Source organism: Embiotoca jacksoni, unplaced genomic scaffold, assembly GCF_022577435.1.
Source record: "Embiotoca jacksoni isolate LCO1_2020_lvr unplaced genomic scaffold, fEmbJac1.0.p SCAF_13, whole genome shotgun sequence".
Classification (NCBI taxonomy): Eukaryota; Metazoa; Chordata; class Actinopteri; family Embiotocidae; genus Embiotoca; species Embiotoca jacksoni.
The window spans coordinates 17,459,580-17,478,250 of record NW_027185263.1 but is presented as its reverse complement, the minus strand read 5'-3'; the positions used below and the strand labels follow the sequence as shown (position 1 = coordinate 17,478,250).

At 42.9% G+C, this 18,671-nt stretch overlaps 1 protein-coding gene across 4 annotated transcripts in view; it reads right to left on the bottom strand.

Moving 5' to 3' along the window:
• The window catches only part of mtmr4 (myotubularin related protein 4), a 41,881-nt gene that overhangs the window by 9,184 nt on the left and 14,026 nt on the right, over window positions 1-18,671 (bottom strand). For 3 of the 4 annotated variants that reach the window (XM_069147021.1, XM_069147022.1, XM_069147019.1), the window contains 8 exons: window positions 11,580-11,669; window positions 6,588-6,704; window positions 5,426-5,455; window positions 4,764-4,846; window positions 3,206-3,372; window positions 3,014-3,110; window positions 636-749; window positions 352-542 (listed from right to left, as the gene is read on the bottom strand). In XM_069147021.1, coding sequence (XP_069003122.1) covers window positions 352-542; window positions 636-749; window positions 3,014-3,110; window positions 3,206-3,372; window positions 4,764-4,846; window positions 5,426-5,455; window positions 6,588-6,704; window positions 11,580-11,669 — 889 coding nt within the window. The remainder of the gene's footprint in view (window positions 1-351; window positions 543-635; window positions 750-3,013; window positions 3,111-3,205; window positions 3,373-4,763; window positions 4,847-5,425; window positions 5,456-6,587; window positions 6,705-11,579; window positions 11,670-18,671) is intronic. The other variant, XM_069147020.1, reaches the window with a different exon arrangement.

Sequence of the window (18,671 nt, the reverse complement as noted above, 5' to 3'; positions counted from 1 at the left end):
CTGTCCTACTTAGAGCCTCGCAACCTTTCTGTCACCCAGACTGATTGTAATGCGGTAATGCTGCTGAATAATTAATGCACTTCTCTTTAAAATGGCAGCATATAAACAATGAAGGACCATAAATATAATTCAACACTAATCAATCTCCTATTGTATAAATTGGTGGAAATGTAATTGTTGAACAAACCCTACATGTACAGGTTTAACTGAAAATAGTGTATTGGTTTAGGATTTTTAGCATAATTATCTGCCTTTGGAAGTAAAGGAAAATATTAGACATGTAAATGATGGAATTTATCATCAGGTCACAAATAAAGGGCCAAAGTTTGAACAATTGAATAACAGCTTTACCAAAATCACTATCAGAGGAGTCGTGAGCGTCCCCACGCTGTCGGCAGGCTGGTCCACTCTTGGCTCCGGTGTCCATCTGACAGGCCTTAGCGATGGATGTCACCAGGTACTCGTCATCCGTGTTCCTCCAGCCCCACCAGCTGATCTCAGGCTGGCTGCAGCGAGCGATCACTGCCCCATTCTTCTGGTGCCTTTGGGACAAGGTTACAGAGTCACTAAACACAAAAGCACATCTAAAAATCAAGTTAAGGCGGGAGAATACGTGTGATAGTAAGTAAACCTACCTGTAGACCACCACAGGTATCCTCTTCCAGGACCTGAAGGAAGCCACACTCTCCAGCTCCTTGTCAGTGATCCATATTGGAGCCAGGAGTTTCTGTGGGTAGCTGGAGCACAGCCTACAGGCAGAGCAGGAGGCAAGAGCTTTTTAGAGGTCGACCAAATGCAGTTTATGATGCTGCATGATCTTTCAATGTCTTTTAATGAGGAAACCCGGGATGAAACAGGCCTTTGAGCTGCTGCAAACACACATTATCTGAGATGTTCTACTTTTCAGGGTCACTGCAGCATCAATAACACTCAGCTCTGGCAGAGAACAAATCACACAGTGCTGCTGCCCAACTCCATCTGTCTCTGGTCTCCTCCACCTCCTCTCCCTTGATGCTTTCTTCAATTTCTATTAACTTGCCGACTGTCTGAGGGAGAGAGACTGTGTGTGCGAGTGTGTGTGTGTGTGTGTGGGGGGGGGGGGGGGGGGGGGGGGTACTGTGCTGAGTCATGGGCCTCAGCAGGCTACAGCTTGTTTAATTAGCCAGTTTGTCCTGTGTGTCTGTCTCCCTCAGCAGGACGTGCTCTCTCGGGCCCTCCGAGCAGACTGACCTTTTTTTATGTCACATTTATTTGCCCAGACAGCAAAGGGGACAATGATACACCGGTACACACACCCATTCAGTATTCTGTTTGAGTGACTGCATCAATGTTACTCGTGTGTGTGAGAGAGTGTTAAAGACTGGACTTGGTGATGTTACTGCTGACCTGAGAGATCAGACAAGGAAAAAGTGATCAGCTTTAAACATTAATGGATTTTTTTTTTCCCCCTCCTGCTACTAATCTTTTTCTTAGTCTATATTTGTTTACATTTTAGCAAACTAGCACTATTACGAAGTACTGAGACCGTTTCTGTTGCGCACCAACGGAGCAGCATCAACATCAGCACCTGAGTTACACGTGTTGTTGTGACGACTGGTGTGTGCACACTCGCAGTTTCACCACAGACCTGAAACTTGAGCAGGGAGCCTGTATGAAATGTGTCAAACTCAGGAAATCATCAACAAAGACGACTGAAGTACTTCAGAAAATCTACGGCAATGACGCGGTGAGCCGGTTGAGGTGTTTTGAGCAGTGTTTGCATTTCAGCGGGGCAGATCATCACCGTCCGCAGCGGCAGGAGTTCAACCGAGTAGATTTTCTTGAACATTCGCAGTGTTGTGAACACGTCTCATTTGGGTCAGACCATCAATATCGAGCTCCACTGTGATGCGCCGAGGGAAAACACTCGCGGCAAACAACCCAAACTGTGGCGCCGTGGAAACTGGTTTCTCCCACATGACAATGCGTCGCACCACCCTACTTATCAGATTTGGCTCCCTGCAAAGTTTTTTTCTGTTTCCCAAGAATCTCAAGAAGAATTTGGCCCATAGCGAAACTGCCAATGTCACAAAAACATGTGTAGCTGAGGTGCTGGTGTTGATCAAGCGACATTACTTGACATAGTTGCTGACGGAGGTGATGGTGTCGCCCTGCTCCGTGCACTTTACCGTGGTGCGCTCTGTTCCAGTGCAACAGGAGCCGTCTTACAAATCTTTTATTCACAGAGAAGTAAACCTATCATTAGCCATTAGTTTTTCATGTTTACAGTGCAAACATTGATGCACACACAACTATCACTGATTACCTACTCACTACACATTAAGGAGTTAAAGAAGTTGTTTTGTGATTTTAAAGTGCATTTAAAGACTTGAATACACAGTGGACGTTCAAGATGTTACACTTACACCGAATCTAAAATTAGTATCATGTTGGTGCGTTCAGTTTGACAGAGTTATGACTCTAGGATAATGAATTTGAACATGGCTTAGTTCGATCATATGATAGGGCGTTGCCTTTCACCTTGCAGTGTCTCTGCCTCACATGTCAATGTCTCTCCTCTGCCCCCTCCAAGTTAGAGGACCTCTGATCTACAGTGTCGACAGCTGCTCTTCTCAGACAGTGAGCTTCAAATCTTTCAGAGACTCATTCCGAGTTTAAATCCATCTCAACTATTCTCCAACAAAAAGTAACTAATTCAGCACAATTTCAAAACTCCCATTTCCCTCCAGAGTTGTGACACACACTGCTGAGAGGTGCCAAAACACACACACACACACACGAGCTGTTCAGTGTGGTGACATTGCGGTGACAGTGTTTCTGGTCCTGCCTGATTTCAGCTGTACTCTCCGTCACAGCTCTCACAAAGCTCCTTGAAACTCTGCCACTCACTCTCCAAACAGTCATCACATCTCTTTACAGTCACAGTACTCTGTACTACCAGTACGACATACAGTACAGTTATCTGCCAGAACAGGGGAGCAATGCTTTTTATGGTAAGGAATCTGTGACACACTTGTAGTTGCAGTTGATGTCGGACACTCTCCAAACGTTCTGCGTGTCGAAGCCCATCCTCTTGACCTCTATTTCCATTCTCTGACGCACGTGATCACCTGCACAGACACGGAGAGAGGGTATAAATGAAAAACAGAAGTCCACAGCAGTACTTGTTCTTCGACATCAGTGTGAGGTTGTTGCATGTATGAACCTGGCCGACAGAGATGAACGTGCTGGTCCTCATCGTCAGCGCTGCCTCCCAGACACCACGCATGATAGGCCAGAGCGAACAGGTCCTCCAGTCGGGACGGGTGGGCTGTGGCCCGGTTCAGACGCTTCACCCACTCCTGGCACAGCTTGAATGTCGCAAAGTGGCATCTGTGGAGCACCCACGTGAAGATTACAGAGATTCAACGACAACCTATATCTTTCTAACTTCTTGCATCGGGCACAAAGGAGAAAAACAAGAAAAAATAACCAAACATTTTATCAGACGTTCAGTGATTTTTCCGGCCTTTAAATAAAGGTAATAATGCAGCTGCTTAATGACGAGGAACCAAGATGCCACTGGCACATCTGCTGCTGAGAATCTGAAGGCTATGGTGATTTTGAACTTCGCAGATGTCCATGAACAGATACAGATGAGAATTTCAATCTGCCGTGAATAGAAACAGGCTTGGGCCTTTTTTTTCCCCTTTGAGACTCCGCTATTATTGTCTTTATATTTTCCATCTATCGGTTTAGGACAAATGAACAATGTCACAATCACAGCAATGAAATGAAATCACTGAATAACAACAGCAACAATTCAATTCTGCAAAACCTACTACAGTTGAAGGAGAACAACTGTAATCCTTTGATTCAGGGTTGAATAAAACATTAAATTACAAGATACCTGCCAGTATTCTGCAACCGAATGAAAAAATTAAAAAAATTAAATTATGGTTTTAGTGGTATATGGAGATTCTGACAACCTGAGCCTCGGGCTTCAAATAAAGAATATTGACAATATCAAATACTTAGTCTTTTTATTAATTATTACCATTAATTGATTATTAATAGGGCATCAATTATTTTTTGTCCAACCAAAAGTCCTTACTGAAATATTCAATTTAAAAACATAAACAAAAGAAGCAAATCTGACATTCGGAGAAACTGTAAATATTTTACATTTTTCTTTTACAAATCTACTCATCATGACTAATCATTTGAACACCGATAAAAAAAATAAATAGACAAGACATGACATTTGTTAAATGTTTCATCACACACAATCTGACTTTCTAAAACTGAAACCACATTCATAGCATCAACTCTTGCTTCAGAATATTATATTTTGTAATTTGGCTTTCTTGAAGAAATTGTATTTACTTGATTCCTATTGTTCTGGGTTTTGTACCCTCATGGTTGAAATGCACTTATTGTAAGTCACTTTGGATAAAAGTGTCAGCTAAATGAAATGTAATGTAATATTTTCACTCACTTTACATAAGCTGTGATTACCCTGTTGAGCTGACAGGACATCACACACAATCTTCCTACTCACTAATGTGATGGAGTAATTCATGTTCACGTCAGAATTACTTTTTTTACACCTGGAGATATTGATTAATGGTTAAATACATATAAAGTGCTTCTAAAGGCCGGACAGAACTACTGTATTATTCATTCAATTGAGCGCCACAGCTGTGCACTGTATTTACTCTGCTTATCAACGAGAGCATCATGAGCCGTCATCTGTGTGTGTATACACGTGTGCTTCTCCTTACCTGACAACTTTAGAGTCTTTGCAGATGATGTGTAGCTGGAACATATCTCTGCTCTCCACACTTTCTATCAGCCTGAGAGGCACCTGTAGGGGGAGACAGAGAGCTCTGTGCAGTCACTTCTGATGGCCCACAGTCAGAGCAGACAGCACATCTGCAGAGAAGTTACCACCCTCTGGTCTACAACCAACTGACTCCAGACTAGACACCCAAAGTACAGCGTTAACCTCACTGCAGAGGAGGACAAGACCTTTTTGGTACTCAGATTTTATCTCTAGATCTCTGATATGATACCAAAGAACAGCCATAAACCTGCTGTTTATTCTGAGTCTTTAAGTGTGAATGTGGACTGAGGTGTTAATGAAGGTGCTGCCTAGATTTATAAAAGAAATCACGCAGCTTCACTTCAAGACAAACCTTTTTGGAGGAGCACTGTGCACCTTGTATGAATGAGAAAAAAAAAAAGAAAAAAAGGTTTTATTCCGTGTCAAAGTCAGTCCTGAACCACAATCATTTATCAGGCAGCTTTCACACAAAATCATAACTCCACTCAGCTGAATGTACTTTACAATTTGTGCCTTATAATCGTGTTGAGTGAAGAGGAGCTGAATGACTAGGCCGTCTAGACTGTGACAGAGGGTGGTGTTTTATCATATGGTACTCACAGATATCTCATTGTCCACACCAGGGTAGGTCTAAGACACAGTGACACCATGGAGCACACACACAGAGAGAGAGAGAGAGAGAGAGAGAGAGAGAGAGAGAGAGAGAGAAGGAGGGAGGGAGAGAAGGAGGGAGGGAGGGAGGGAGGACACAAGACAGGAGGAAATGGAACAAAAACAAAAACTATTAAACCAAAAGAATTCAGGAGACGCAGGGAAATGAAGAGTTAAAAGGAAAGAAAACACCGGAGAGGCTGTAAGATGAAAGAACGCACATGGTGTGCTACTTGCAGCACATGAACAAGCCAAATGGAAATCATGGAGAGAAAGACAAACATAGACAGGAGCAAAGGGCAAGAAAACAGCTTAGAAATAGGGGGTGAGCTGTGAAGGGGGTGTGTGGGTAAGAGGTTGCGGCTTGTTGACATTCACACAGAGTTAATGTGTGCAGCTGGGGTCAAGGCAGGAGTACGCCGGGTAGGAAACCAGCTCGATAGGGCGGTGAGACATTAAGATTTGCCTTAATCTCAGCAAGTCAACGCGTCTGGTGCGTCCTGGTGACACCCCCCCCCCCCTTCCCGCCCCCGCCCCGTTCCCCCTACCCCCCTTTCAAAAGCCTGTCATCGTTTCCACACGCCGAATCCTTCTGGAAACGATGACATGGATTTCGAACGAAGGAGGAATTTCACTGCCAGTGAATGCAAACAATCGGGCTGTTTGTGTTTGAGCAAGGCCTGACGTCAGCAAGAGCTGGCTGCTGGACTTCAGTGCCAGTGGGGGCCGGGCCTTTTGGAGCCTGGATGACGCGGTAAACCTCCCCATGTCTGAGGATCAGAGGACCCGCTACTCCTGCGGTACAACCCTGGTACACACAACTTGGTGCCAAATAAGCTGGAATACGACTTAAACCGCTTTACGGGTAGCTCATGTAAAATATTTGTAGGTTTATTTGCCTTGTTAGCACAATAATGTGTTTATAAAATTTATACGGGGGAAAGGGAAAAAGCCTATGAGCGTCCAAACTAAACATTATATCCTCCTCTCGCCTGCTATTGGCTTCTCTTGTGGCGTGGCATGGCATGGCAGCGATCATGCAAACACTTGTGCCATTTGGACTGAAGTGAGAATTTTGTGGTTCTGCAGTATGTTTATTATGTGCACTCACGTTGATGACAGAGTCCTTGAACTTGATGTGGAGCCTGTAGTTAGAAATGGCAATGACGGCTTCATCAGCACGACCAAGATATTCCACCCCTTCCCCCTGAAGAACTGGGAATGGCACCTGGAGACACAAAACAGAACGATCGTTTAAGTCTGAGGGGAATAAAACATGACACCAGCATCTGTGTATTGTGTCTCCTGGAAGTTTAGGCATGACACCCACATTTCACATTTTAAAGCTGATTCTAATTATCTCCATTCAAATCTCTGGCCGACAAGTCCAACAGTCTACAGCCACACTAGCGGCTCTGTGACTGTGTACTTCAGGCACAGTGGGCTAAATGCTAACGTCAGCATGCTTACAATATGTTTCAGTCACCGTGAGGACATGTTTAGCCGGCACAACATTCACAATCTCACTTTGGCATGTCTGTTTACAGATGCTACTTAGCACTAAACTTAAATAAATAAATGGAATAGCAAAACTTTTGCAGATATCGAGTCATAAACCACAGTATTGGCACTCGATTGAAAAGTCAGGGGATCGACAAAGTCAGTAGGATCAATCATCTCATCAAAGTCTGTTGTCAGTACATCGATTAAATGTTGAGAGATTAATAATAGGAATATGTTACAATTGACCTGCCAGTGACACTAGAAGGTCATAAAATCACAAAAAGCACCATAAAAGCCTGCAACAAAACAATAGTTGAAATTTTTAGGTCTCCGCCAAATTGTATTAAGACTAAATAAAAAATTGAAATGTGATTTTCTTAAAGGCTTAAATGGTGTTTTATTTGCAGTCTTGATATTTATGTGGTTTTAAGAACTAAAAACATATAGTATATATATGTGTAAACATGTATTTAAACGTATGTATATATATATATTTATTTTTTTTTTTTTACACACACCAGTCAAAGTTCATCAACCTGTCAGAGTGAAATTACAGATATGAAAATAAGAGGGACATGAGAGACACTGCAGGTGTGTCTGTCAAATTAGCACATAGTAGTATCCCAGTAGAAGCTGTGTGAGTGCAGAGGGCTCATTGGTGAGCCTGAATGAGCAGGCGGGGCTGGGAGCGAGGTTACCGGCACCGCTGCCGATGATGCATTCAGGGATCCCAAACTGTCCATTAACATTCTTACTTGTAGCCATTTTATTACAGTCACAGCTAAGCTTTGGCTTCAGCTGCAAGGAGACTCCTACATTAAGGTAATTGCTTCCCATCCGAGGTTGATAGAACATTTTTCATTCCATTCACGGACAGGGTGTAATCTTTAAAAGCCAACAGATTGGGAGAGACATGCGGCTTCTGTACGTTTACCAACATCTCGATGATTTTTCAATTTATACGACAACTGAAGCTTTGAAGCGAGTTCTGAGTGGTCGGCATGACATTGACCACTCTGGTAAATGTTATTACACCGTTTACTGAAATACAGTGAATTATAAAATCTTTTGTGACTTCTGACCAGCGGGACTTGAGCTACAACATTATGTTCAGAGACTAAATTACGTTCAATCACCGTGCAATAAAACATGCTCTCTGGATGATGTGAAAAAGGAAAGCCTCTTGGTAAAGTGGGGGATCTTGTTATGCCCCTTTATTCCTCACTTGCATAAACTCTTCACACTTCATTTTGTCTTAGTCATCACTTCTGTGTGATCGCTGTATGCAGTTTTTCACTGCCAGCTTGCAACTAATCACAGTCATTGGGGATCACGAATTGCAACTCAGGTCGAGTTGTTGGTAGTGAGGACAACAGTGTTGCTTAGAGACAACATTACCTCACTGCATTAGCATGCACTGCTGAGTTACACAGAGGAGGACCCACTAGTGCATGTTAAAAGAAGACATGCAGCAGGATAGATGGGGGATTACAGGGAGTTGTCAGAAAATCAGGCTTACTTGAAACAACATCCGCCAACACTGTTAAAAGCACAGCCTTAAAGCACAGATCACACGAGCTTCATGCGAGTGATAGACCCACAAACCACCAGTTAACATGGACTCAGACCTCTTCCCACTCTCACAGCAAAGAGACAATACATAAGCTATCCAAGATAACACAGAACTATCCCTGTTTCTTTAAAAAGGAGCGCTGCAGATTGGTAAGAGGTCAAAAGCCGTCGATTTACCAGATTGCTGATGACTGTTGAGCCACAGAGCTTATGCTAAAAAAAAATATTAAACCCCTGACATTTATCACTGCTCCTGCTGTTCCTCATCACTAACTGAAAATGTGCGTCCTGACAGCATGTATGATGAGGGGGGAAAAAAAGAGTGCTGCTTAACCTGGGAAATGGAGCACGTAGTACTCGGCACTCACACATCAACAGAGCCAAATATAGGCTGCACCCCCCCTCCCCTCCCTTCCCTCCATCCTCTGGTCTCCGTGCATCAGGACTTTAAAAAAAGTGGGATGTTTAAAATCTCAGGAAAATATACTATGCATGGAGGAATATTTCAACTGCAACTCAACCAACTTTACAGTGACAGGAGAACAAAAGCATGCCGAGTTCAAACTCTGGGAAAAAGTCTGTGAAAGGGTTCACAATAGAAAAAGGACATAAATGGGCAAAGCCTTATCGAAAGCCTTTTGTGCACGAGTGGGGGAATGTGGCCGATTTGCATGAAACACTGCCTGAACAGCAGCAGCAGAAATGTCTACCGAGCGTGTCGTGGAAGAGAGCTAACACGTCCTGCTGCGAGCGCCATAGTTAACATGCTGCACAGACTGGGAGCTGCATTAAACAAGCTGTGCTCCAAAAGTAGGTGCATGACTCACTGGCAGGCAGCAAGTGCAGCAGAAGATACCGTGTCACGTTTCCCCTACGAAGCCTTCAGCAGGAGAAATATAAAAGACAGAGAGGGCGGGTGAGCAGAGAGACCCGTGAATAACACTCTCTGACTTGCGAGTCGTGACTTCCGGTTCGAGCAGCCTGCCAGTGAGAACATGCACATGTGCAAATGCACACACGACTACAAGCCTGCACCACCACGGAGGAGAGGCAGCGCGGCATTAAATATGGAGAGGAATGCCTTTAATTTGCCGGAGGGCAAAGCTTTGATAAAAGACATCAGCTGTCAGTGAAAGTATCATGGGAGGGCCTGCACACAAAGAAGAGCACAGAAACAGAGACAGTGTGTGACTGCATTTGTGAATGCAGTTGGTGGAGGAGGAGCAAAGACACAAGTGTAGAAAATGTTGCAATGAGTACAACACAAATACAACAAGTATTTTCTTCTGTCTTCTTGATCTAAGAAGACAGAAGAAAATACTTGTCGTATTTGTACAGAGCATTAACTTTACTGGACACCATGATACAGATTCCCTCAGTTTGCACACTGCTCGGCTGGAAACAAATAAATCTGAGATCTCTGACACGCAGGTTCTTTGAAGCAGAGCCCTTTAACAATAAAAACACTTTCAAACAGGTTGACACTCGCTGCAGTTCATTGTAAACCAAGTGGAAACATGCTGAAATTGGAACCCCCAAAAGGCAACAACAGACAGAGACCCCGGGCTGTGCAGACACCCTCCCTCCCACCTCCTCTTTTCTCCCTCCACCTGTCCTTTGTCCAGCTCTCCAGAGACATGAAGCTCAGCTCCATTAGCCAGCCAGAGAGCTCAAACCCAACAACACAGAGGGCACGGCACAAGTTGCCCATCCCAGCTCTGCTCCTGGCATCCTCACCACGGAGTAGACTAACAAATCCTTCTCATGTAAGTAACCAAAATGCTTTTAAGCCGCCCCATTTTTTTTTTTTTTTTTAATCCACCACAGCTTCTATTAGTGAAACGGAGTTGGACCTCAAACAGAAACAAACCTCTCAAGTTAATGTTCAGCCGCGTTTAGACCGTTTCTTTCTGGGACTGACGAGCTTTATAATTTTGCGGCAAAAAAAAAAAGCAGCAGCAACCAACTGTGATGTCATCGATTGGTTTGTGAACTGCGATTCCGAAACCTCGAGTTTTAATTTTTGCCGTCGCCATCTTGCTATTTTGGAGACTGAAGCGGCATTACACACTGCCCTCCCATAGCAGAAACCTGACTGCACCACAGGTCTGTCAATCAAACAGACACGCCCTCAAACATACCTGTTTTGGAGGGCTTATGTCTAAGTAATGATAAGATTATTTTCAGATGGACTGCCAGAAAACTAATAAGAGGGAGTGACTGTAGTGAATAACACCATAATGTATCGTGAAGAAAATGGTATCGACTTGGGAAGTTGAATGGGAGTCTATGGAGCCAGGGTCTTTTTTGGGGGGGGGGCAACCCCTAGTGGCCCACGGCGGTATTACAGTTTAAGGCACTTCCGCATTGGCCTCACTTTTCAGGCCGTCGTCCACTTTTACATAATCTCTGTGAATAACATGAACATATTTACAAATCAGAAGTTTTAAAATAGGCATCTCATGATAAAGAGCTGAGTGGGGTAAGAAGTACTGTGACAACGGCTACATTTGCAGGGAGGCCTGTCCCACACTTGTTCGAGCCCTTTTATGGTGTACAAACAAAGGCTTTGTCAACATTTTTAACTTCTGACTTTCAGAACTTTCTTGCAGAAATAAATGCTTTATCTTATCAAGGCAGCCTTGTTCTCAATTATTTTCTAAACAAATGTTAAATAAAACTAGATTTTTTTTTTGCTAAAGTACAATGAAGGCATCGGCTGAATTCAAATGCAAATATTTAGTTGCCTAATTAACTTTTTGCCATGTTGAACACTGATAAAAGGAGGCAACACAATCACACTGAATAAACGCTCCTCGAGGACTGTGTCATCATCTCTTCATCAGTGTCTGGCCTCGAGCCCGCCAAGTTGTGACTCTTGCAGTTGTATTTTGGCAATCATGAGTTGACACTCTACACATTACCAAGCTTCGGGGAAGAGGGTGTGTCAGAGGAGCACTCTGATGTTACATCAAGAGCAAAGACTGGACACTAGAGTTACGCGGTTTATGAAAGCCAGTCAGCTCACCTGAAGGCTTTCATCCTCCTTCACCAGCTCCTTCTGGGGGAACAGGTCCTTGGCCTTGATGTACTCCAGACTGGGAGGCCCCTCTTCACCCTGTGAGAATACAAACACAATACAGATAAATATTCCTGTCTTTATTTGGGTGGGCACAACAACATGACCACCCCATGAAGCTACATATAAAAAAACAAAACTAAGGAAAAAGGTACAGAAATCCATACAGGTTAATGAAAGAACAAACCTACAGTAAATATTCTCACTGTCCTTGTATGAAGCATGTATCCGGGTGGTTACCCTCTGGTGTAAAATGTGTGCCTGGTGGAATTTCACAACCTCCAATAACTCCCAGACATCACGTAGAGGATTAAGAATTGACCACAGGAGACCTAAAATTCCTCTTAAATAAGTGGCACACGACCTTGTGAGATCAATGAAGCAAGCCATTTCAAAATGTTTACTACTCAATGCAGAGCTGCATTTTCCATGACTGATAAATAATAATGAAACTTTTGCATATTTGTATTGCCCTTGCTTTGGCACTGTGCAGGTAGGTACTGCATGTGACGATGCTAAGGCGGCACTGGATACGAAATAGCTGCAGACTTTGTGACTGGGTGTTGCAGTGCTGTTCAAACAAAGATACTGGAACTTAGTAAAGTGCTTCACACACTGGACCAGTTTTTCATGAGTCATACACTGCCACTGTCTTCTTATGGGGTTTAAATAATTCCTCGCGAGGATCGTTTTTGATAGCCGTGCAGTATGTACGGGACCGAGTCGGTCATGTAAACTAACCTAAACATTTCTGGAGGTTGCTGATAAATCAATCGACTAAATGCACTCTTAATCAAGCTCACAACCGTTCTAATGGATGGATGGCTAAAATTAGACTATAGCGCTTTCACAAGCGGCAGAAATGAGAGAGGAACAAAGAGGGCAGTGAACCCTGTCTTTGCAGCTTCGGGTACCAGCGCCCCCTCTCAGACCGAGCAAACACTTTAATCAGGTCAGACTTCAATCCCCGGACAGAAAGGGAAGTGCCCTTCATTCTCTTTCACCCCTTTTGTAAAATTCACCTCAGTAGGTCAATAACCCATTTTTCAGTTTATAATTTTAAAAATATATTTCCAAGTGTACCAGCATCCTGCTTTTGGGTGGAATTCCATGTAAATGTCACATCACTAATACGATGAAAAGAAGGAACATAATGCAGAGTCTCTGCTTCCCGTGTTCAGTATGTCAAGCTGCCATTATGCAGGTTTCTCATTGTCTGCTATAACATGAACATGCAAGTGTTTCACTTCTCCACATACGACTGGGCAACATATGCATTTATATTAATACCATGAGGAAACTAGTTATCATTTTGGATTTTGGGCATTGTAACATGGTGATGTGGCATAATTGTTGTCATGTCCTAGTTTATACCTTACCACACTGTTCTGGCCGTGCTATTATTTGCCATTCACCATCCATATTACTGATAATCATGTATCAAAAATCTTATTGTGTAAATATTGTGTGATGGCACCAACAGTCACCCCAACAACATTGTTGCAGCATGGAGGTATTTGGTGAAAAATATGATGTTTGAACTTGTCCAGCTCTCAGTCTGTCCCTGTCATTGCAGCGCCTGAGGCCCAGCAGTTGAAAATGAACCTGCAGGTTGCTGGCTGTCTGAACACTGCTGCCTCTGCTACTCTGCTGGATTTGGCTCCTTCATCTGAGCATGACCGTCTGTCATTGTGGTTTCTTAATGAAAACAGATATGGAGTCCTGACTGGGTGGTTTATTTATATGAACCACTTGCTGTGTCCCAGGACAGATGACATGACAAAATGTCATATGCTATAGCGGGGAAACCCCTTGATGTCTGCAGACAGAGCTCCTGCCATGTTTGCAGTGATCACATCTGTTATCCGAAGGTCCAAGTCTGTAATTAAACCACACAATAAGTGTACCACCCATCAAGCTGACTGGTAACAGATGGATATGGAGTTACTGCAGTGACAATCCCTTCCCTAGAAGTCACCAACATGTCATCATCTGATTTCATAGATCACAACATGATAGCCAAAGCATTATTTTTCATCTATAGGCACAACAATGAAGCAACAACTTACTGCTCACATGACATGAACTCCTTTGAATGGTAACAAAGGTACATTGCTCCCATTTCAAATGCATCAACAACTACCAACTACAGTGTTTTGAAAATGTCAAATAATAAAATGTTGCATGGGTTTTTCAAGAAATCAAGAGGGAATCAAATATTGAGCAGAAATAATTTAACAATCAATAGAAAATGACAGCAACTACTTTAACAACCGTAAAACCTTAACTTTCCAAGAAAAAAATACAACAGTTTTTGCATCTTTTTATGCGAAGACTTGATGCTTTTATGAAATATATGATGCTAAATGGGATATCTTTGGATATTTATGTTGGGGCCAAAAAATAATATGAACACTCCACCTTGGATTCTGGGAACATACTCAGTCATTTTAGAGAATAAATATGATTGATGCAAACAATTATTCGATCTAGGTCTAAGTCTATGTCTAGTCTAAGGAGTTTTTCCTTCCCTCTGTTTGAGGTTTTTCTCCCTTAAAAGAGGAGTTGTTTTTTTTCCCTCCTAGCTTATGAGGGAATTGTTGAATTGTTGGGTTTCTCTATAATATTGTAAAGTCTTGCTGTAAGGACTTTAATGTGTTAAGTGCCATGAAATAAGCCATGTTGTGATTTGGCGCTATATAAATGAAATTGAATTGCATTGAATAGTCTAGTCTAGCTCTAGGGAGGACACGCAATACAGGTGTCAATATCTTGGGATCCTTGGATGGAGGATCCTTTGCTGCTTGTAATGTTTGTATTGATGGCTTATTGTGGGTTTGGGAAGTCAGTGAGTGGGACAGATTCATGTGATAAGTCACTACACAAAGCCAATCTACCTGTACTTCTACGACATTAATTGTAATAAATGGCAGCGCTGATGGCAGCCTGGAGGTGGGTGTCAAGGCTGCTCCAAACTGAGATGTCTACTCCCTAAAAGATGCTCCAGTGTTAAGTGCTGTCTGGCATTAGTATGGGCTCCTTTTTCTTCCAAACGATGCCATTATGTTCACGCTAATGCTGTGTTTCTATCTGCACATAAGACACACTCGAGGTGAAGGAGGAGTGAAAACCTTTATTGCTCGTAAGGGAATTATGTCTCTTGGGGCTTCTTCCACTATAATGAAGAAATGTCCGCAGAATAGGAAAACCACGAGTTCAAAGATTATGTTAAGGTGGTAGTTGTCGTTGTACCAGATAGGGTCCGGTCATGATTTAGAATAGTCATTAAAGCATATCAAATGGAATAGTTTATGTGTCTATTGTCTTGTCTAAAAGAAATATAATTTGTTTCGACCGGTACCTGGTAGTAATGCCTTACTCCTGCCAGATGGTGGCAGTAATGCATCCGGAAGCAGTTTGCCAACCACCATCATACAACAAAAGGAGGTAAAGAACAGGTTTCTACCAGATGGCGGTAAAACCTGCCCTAACCCTAACCCTTTGACCCGAGTCGGCCTTCAGCCTTAGACTGATGAGGCAGCTGTGCGTCATCAATTTGACTTATTTTCACCTGAGAATTGGTGGACTGCGACAGTGGCCATCAGTCAGAGGCCTGCTGCGAGGCTCGGGTCATCACAGGCAGATCTCGCGCACACACACTGTTGCCAGGCAGCCTGAATCACCAGCCGGCCATATCGTCTGCTTTCAGAATAAAGTTTACTTTGGCGTGCCAAACCGTACCGTCATACATTACTGCAGATGCTACTATTATAGAACCTCCCAATCAAGAAATCTAATACAATCAGTTGAGAGGAGCCTGCAGTCAATTTATAGACACACACAGTCAATAATCCATCCTGTCCCCTGCTCCCTGTACGTCTTGCACTGCACTACCTGCACATACTTGGCAGCATTTACTCAATTCTCTTATGGAGCAGCCCTGACGTAGCATTCCTCGGAGAAGCCTGCTAGAACACCGTGTACTTTAAAAACAAGAACAGCTAACTAAAAGTTGCATAGATGTTGTTCTCCTCCATAAAAAAAAAAAAGAAAAAAAAAAGCAACAACACTTCAAACAGTTTACCTGACGAGTTATTGTGGCAGCTTAACGAGACAACGAGGGAAAGAAAATGTCAGGTTCACATAGAAACACTAAACTGCATTAAAGCAGTGACATTGACACAGCTGGAAAACTTGTAGCAACTGAAACGTCTCCTGCAGACAACCTTCACAGCATTTCAGCTTCAGAAGTCCTTTTGCTCAGCAGACAAGACCTGATACAGACTGGTTTTAAAATTGCTTACATTTGGGAACAAACACAAGCAGTGAGGCACTTCTGTTTTCTGATTTTTGGTCCATTGCATTGTGTCCACAATCAGCTTACGGAAGATTAAAGGAAAAGAGAAACGCTCTCACTTCCAACCGACTCAAAGATAGAGCACAGCTTGTCCTGCGCCCGACACGTTTTTGCTTCGTCACTGCTGTGAGCCTGCGCACCCTCCCCCACCTTTGCCCAACCGGCAATCAAAAAGCTGGAGCAGACCGCCATGTGCCTCCGTGCATTCATCAAATATAAATGTCAGAGTTTCGTAGCGGCATGGTAACATGTACCGCCAAAATAGTATCAGCGACAATATCAGCTACTGTGGCAGCCAACTAGACAGCCATGACTTAGCAGATTAGTGGTGTGTGTGTGTGTGTGTGTGTAGGGAACAACGTGCACGGCTCATTTTTAATGGACCAGATTTTACTTGTGTGAAAACTGTGCTGCAGAGATTTTTGTATGTACGTGAATGGAAATGTGAACCTTAAAAGGCAGCATGACATCAGAGGTAGAAAAGGTAGATAGAGTGTAAAAAGACACTGGCACAGTCTTCATGAATAAGTGTCTGGTTACCATGGATACAACAACCTCTTTTTAGAGTCAGAGTCCCTTTCTCTCCAAAGCTTTTGGTAACAATTTGCTGTCCTTACTCACCAGATTATTTACTTAATCTGACTGGGGCTTTGTCCTAGATTTATGCAGATTAGCAAAGCACTACATGATGCAGAGGTGACCTCCTGAATATGTGGGCAACACAAACTTATACGTCTGCTTTTAACTGTCCACTACTTTGCCGTGCTGGACAGATTGGCACAATGTCTGAAATGTAAAGGATGATCCTCAATAAAGTGCCAGGTAGTTTGAACAGGACGAGGGAGGATGCAAACAGAGGCTGCATGGACGGGGCACAATGAAAAGCAGCCAATATGACATGGAAAAACAAGTAAAGCAAAAATATTATTTTCCGAGTGTAGTTAGAAAGCACAGTCCAAGTAAAAGATATCAGAGTATGACAAATCTCCTCAAACGCACTTCTGTTTCTCCCGGCTCCGTCTTTGACTATGTTAATATTTCATAGACCACCATGTTGTAAACGATCAATCCCATTTTGGTGTTATAACTGGGCAGTACTCCAAGTACAGAGGAGAGACTGGGCAGGAGGCCGACTATTCTTTAAGTAGAATTCCTCTGAAACACACCAAGTTGGAATGACGGCACGGTGACAATGAATCCCTCTATGTAGACATGTTTAAGATACTGATTCTACTTATACTTGTTCCTCTGAGAAATGAAGTATAAATATGCGAATATTAAACAATGTAATGAACTGGTTGACAATTAATGTTTTCTCAAAACATTACCATGAGCAAAAAAAGCATACGCAAGCAAGGAAAATGCTTGAAAACAACTTAAAATGGTAGCTTAGAGTTTTACAGTAACATATATCAAAGGTAAACACTTGATCTCGGTACAGGTTAGTACAGATTTGATTAATTAAACTTTCAAAGTGTGTTGCACATCATGCGGCTAAATAAAGTTATTCTCGGTAACAAAACAACTGAAAACAATCTTCTCCGTCTCATCTTGCCGTATTTTTTGTCCTCTATCAGGATGCAGCGGTCATGATGACTCCCTCAAAGTCATACCGTGTGTTTGTCATGGTGTCGGTCAGATAACCGACCCTTCACGGGTACCAGCAGGGCGCAAGAAAGTTACACAACCTAAAGCACATCCCTCAAAGGCTTTTGGCTTTACTTGCACTCTGGATTCACTTAGCAAGTGGATATAATAGAATCTGAGTCATGGAAAAATCTTAACCAATTCAATTAGGCTTTTTATGGCTCCATTTAGTGCAGACAACATATCGCAGCGGGAGATAAACATGGTGTATTGGATCAGTAACTCCAGACGATTATTCTATTGCTGGATCATAACAATGGTGGTGGTGGTGACAACGCTGCAGCCTCCTTCTGAAGACTGACAGCGCCGGGATCCACTTAAGTAACAGAGGACATGGATGCTAAATTATACAGACACTGACGCAAAAAGGAAGTGCCGACTCAGCTGCACCGCAGATATATTAAGGAGAGATCATAAATTGTGTAACGCCTGGCCATGTCTGTTCACAAGAGAGGAGGAGAGGAAGCAGCAGCCGCACGCTTCCTGATCCACCTGATAACTTTTCAAACAAAGCTGTCTGAAAGAAATAGTGCCGAGGAAATGAAAGAGTTCCCGATATTTTTATGTCTCGTGTTGGAAACAATATGTTAGCGTTAGCGTCACATTAAGAGATGCCAAAAAGGGAGCGATCCTCGATTTCGTCTGGACAAATTACAGCGTGTTCATTCATCAGTCTGTTGGTGCACCATCTGAAAAACTATTGCATGGTTTTCTATTAAATTTTGGATGTTTATGTTTCCCAAAGGACGAAGCCTACTTACTTTAGTAATCCTCTATGACTTCTCCTCCAGCACCACCATGAGGTTCACATTTGTGATTTGGAGCAAAATGTCTCAACAACTGCTGGAAAGATTGACATGAAACTTGGTAAACGTGTTTCCCTGAAGGAGGATCTACAACAACAACAACACAAAATGTAAGATGCACAGCTGCCTCATCCCTTAACCTTTCCATCTAGTGCCACTATTGGATCAACATTTTACATGAGTTATATACCCGTTACACTAATGATATTTACATCAGTCCAAGCTGTACTT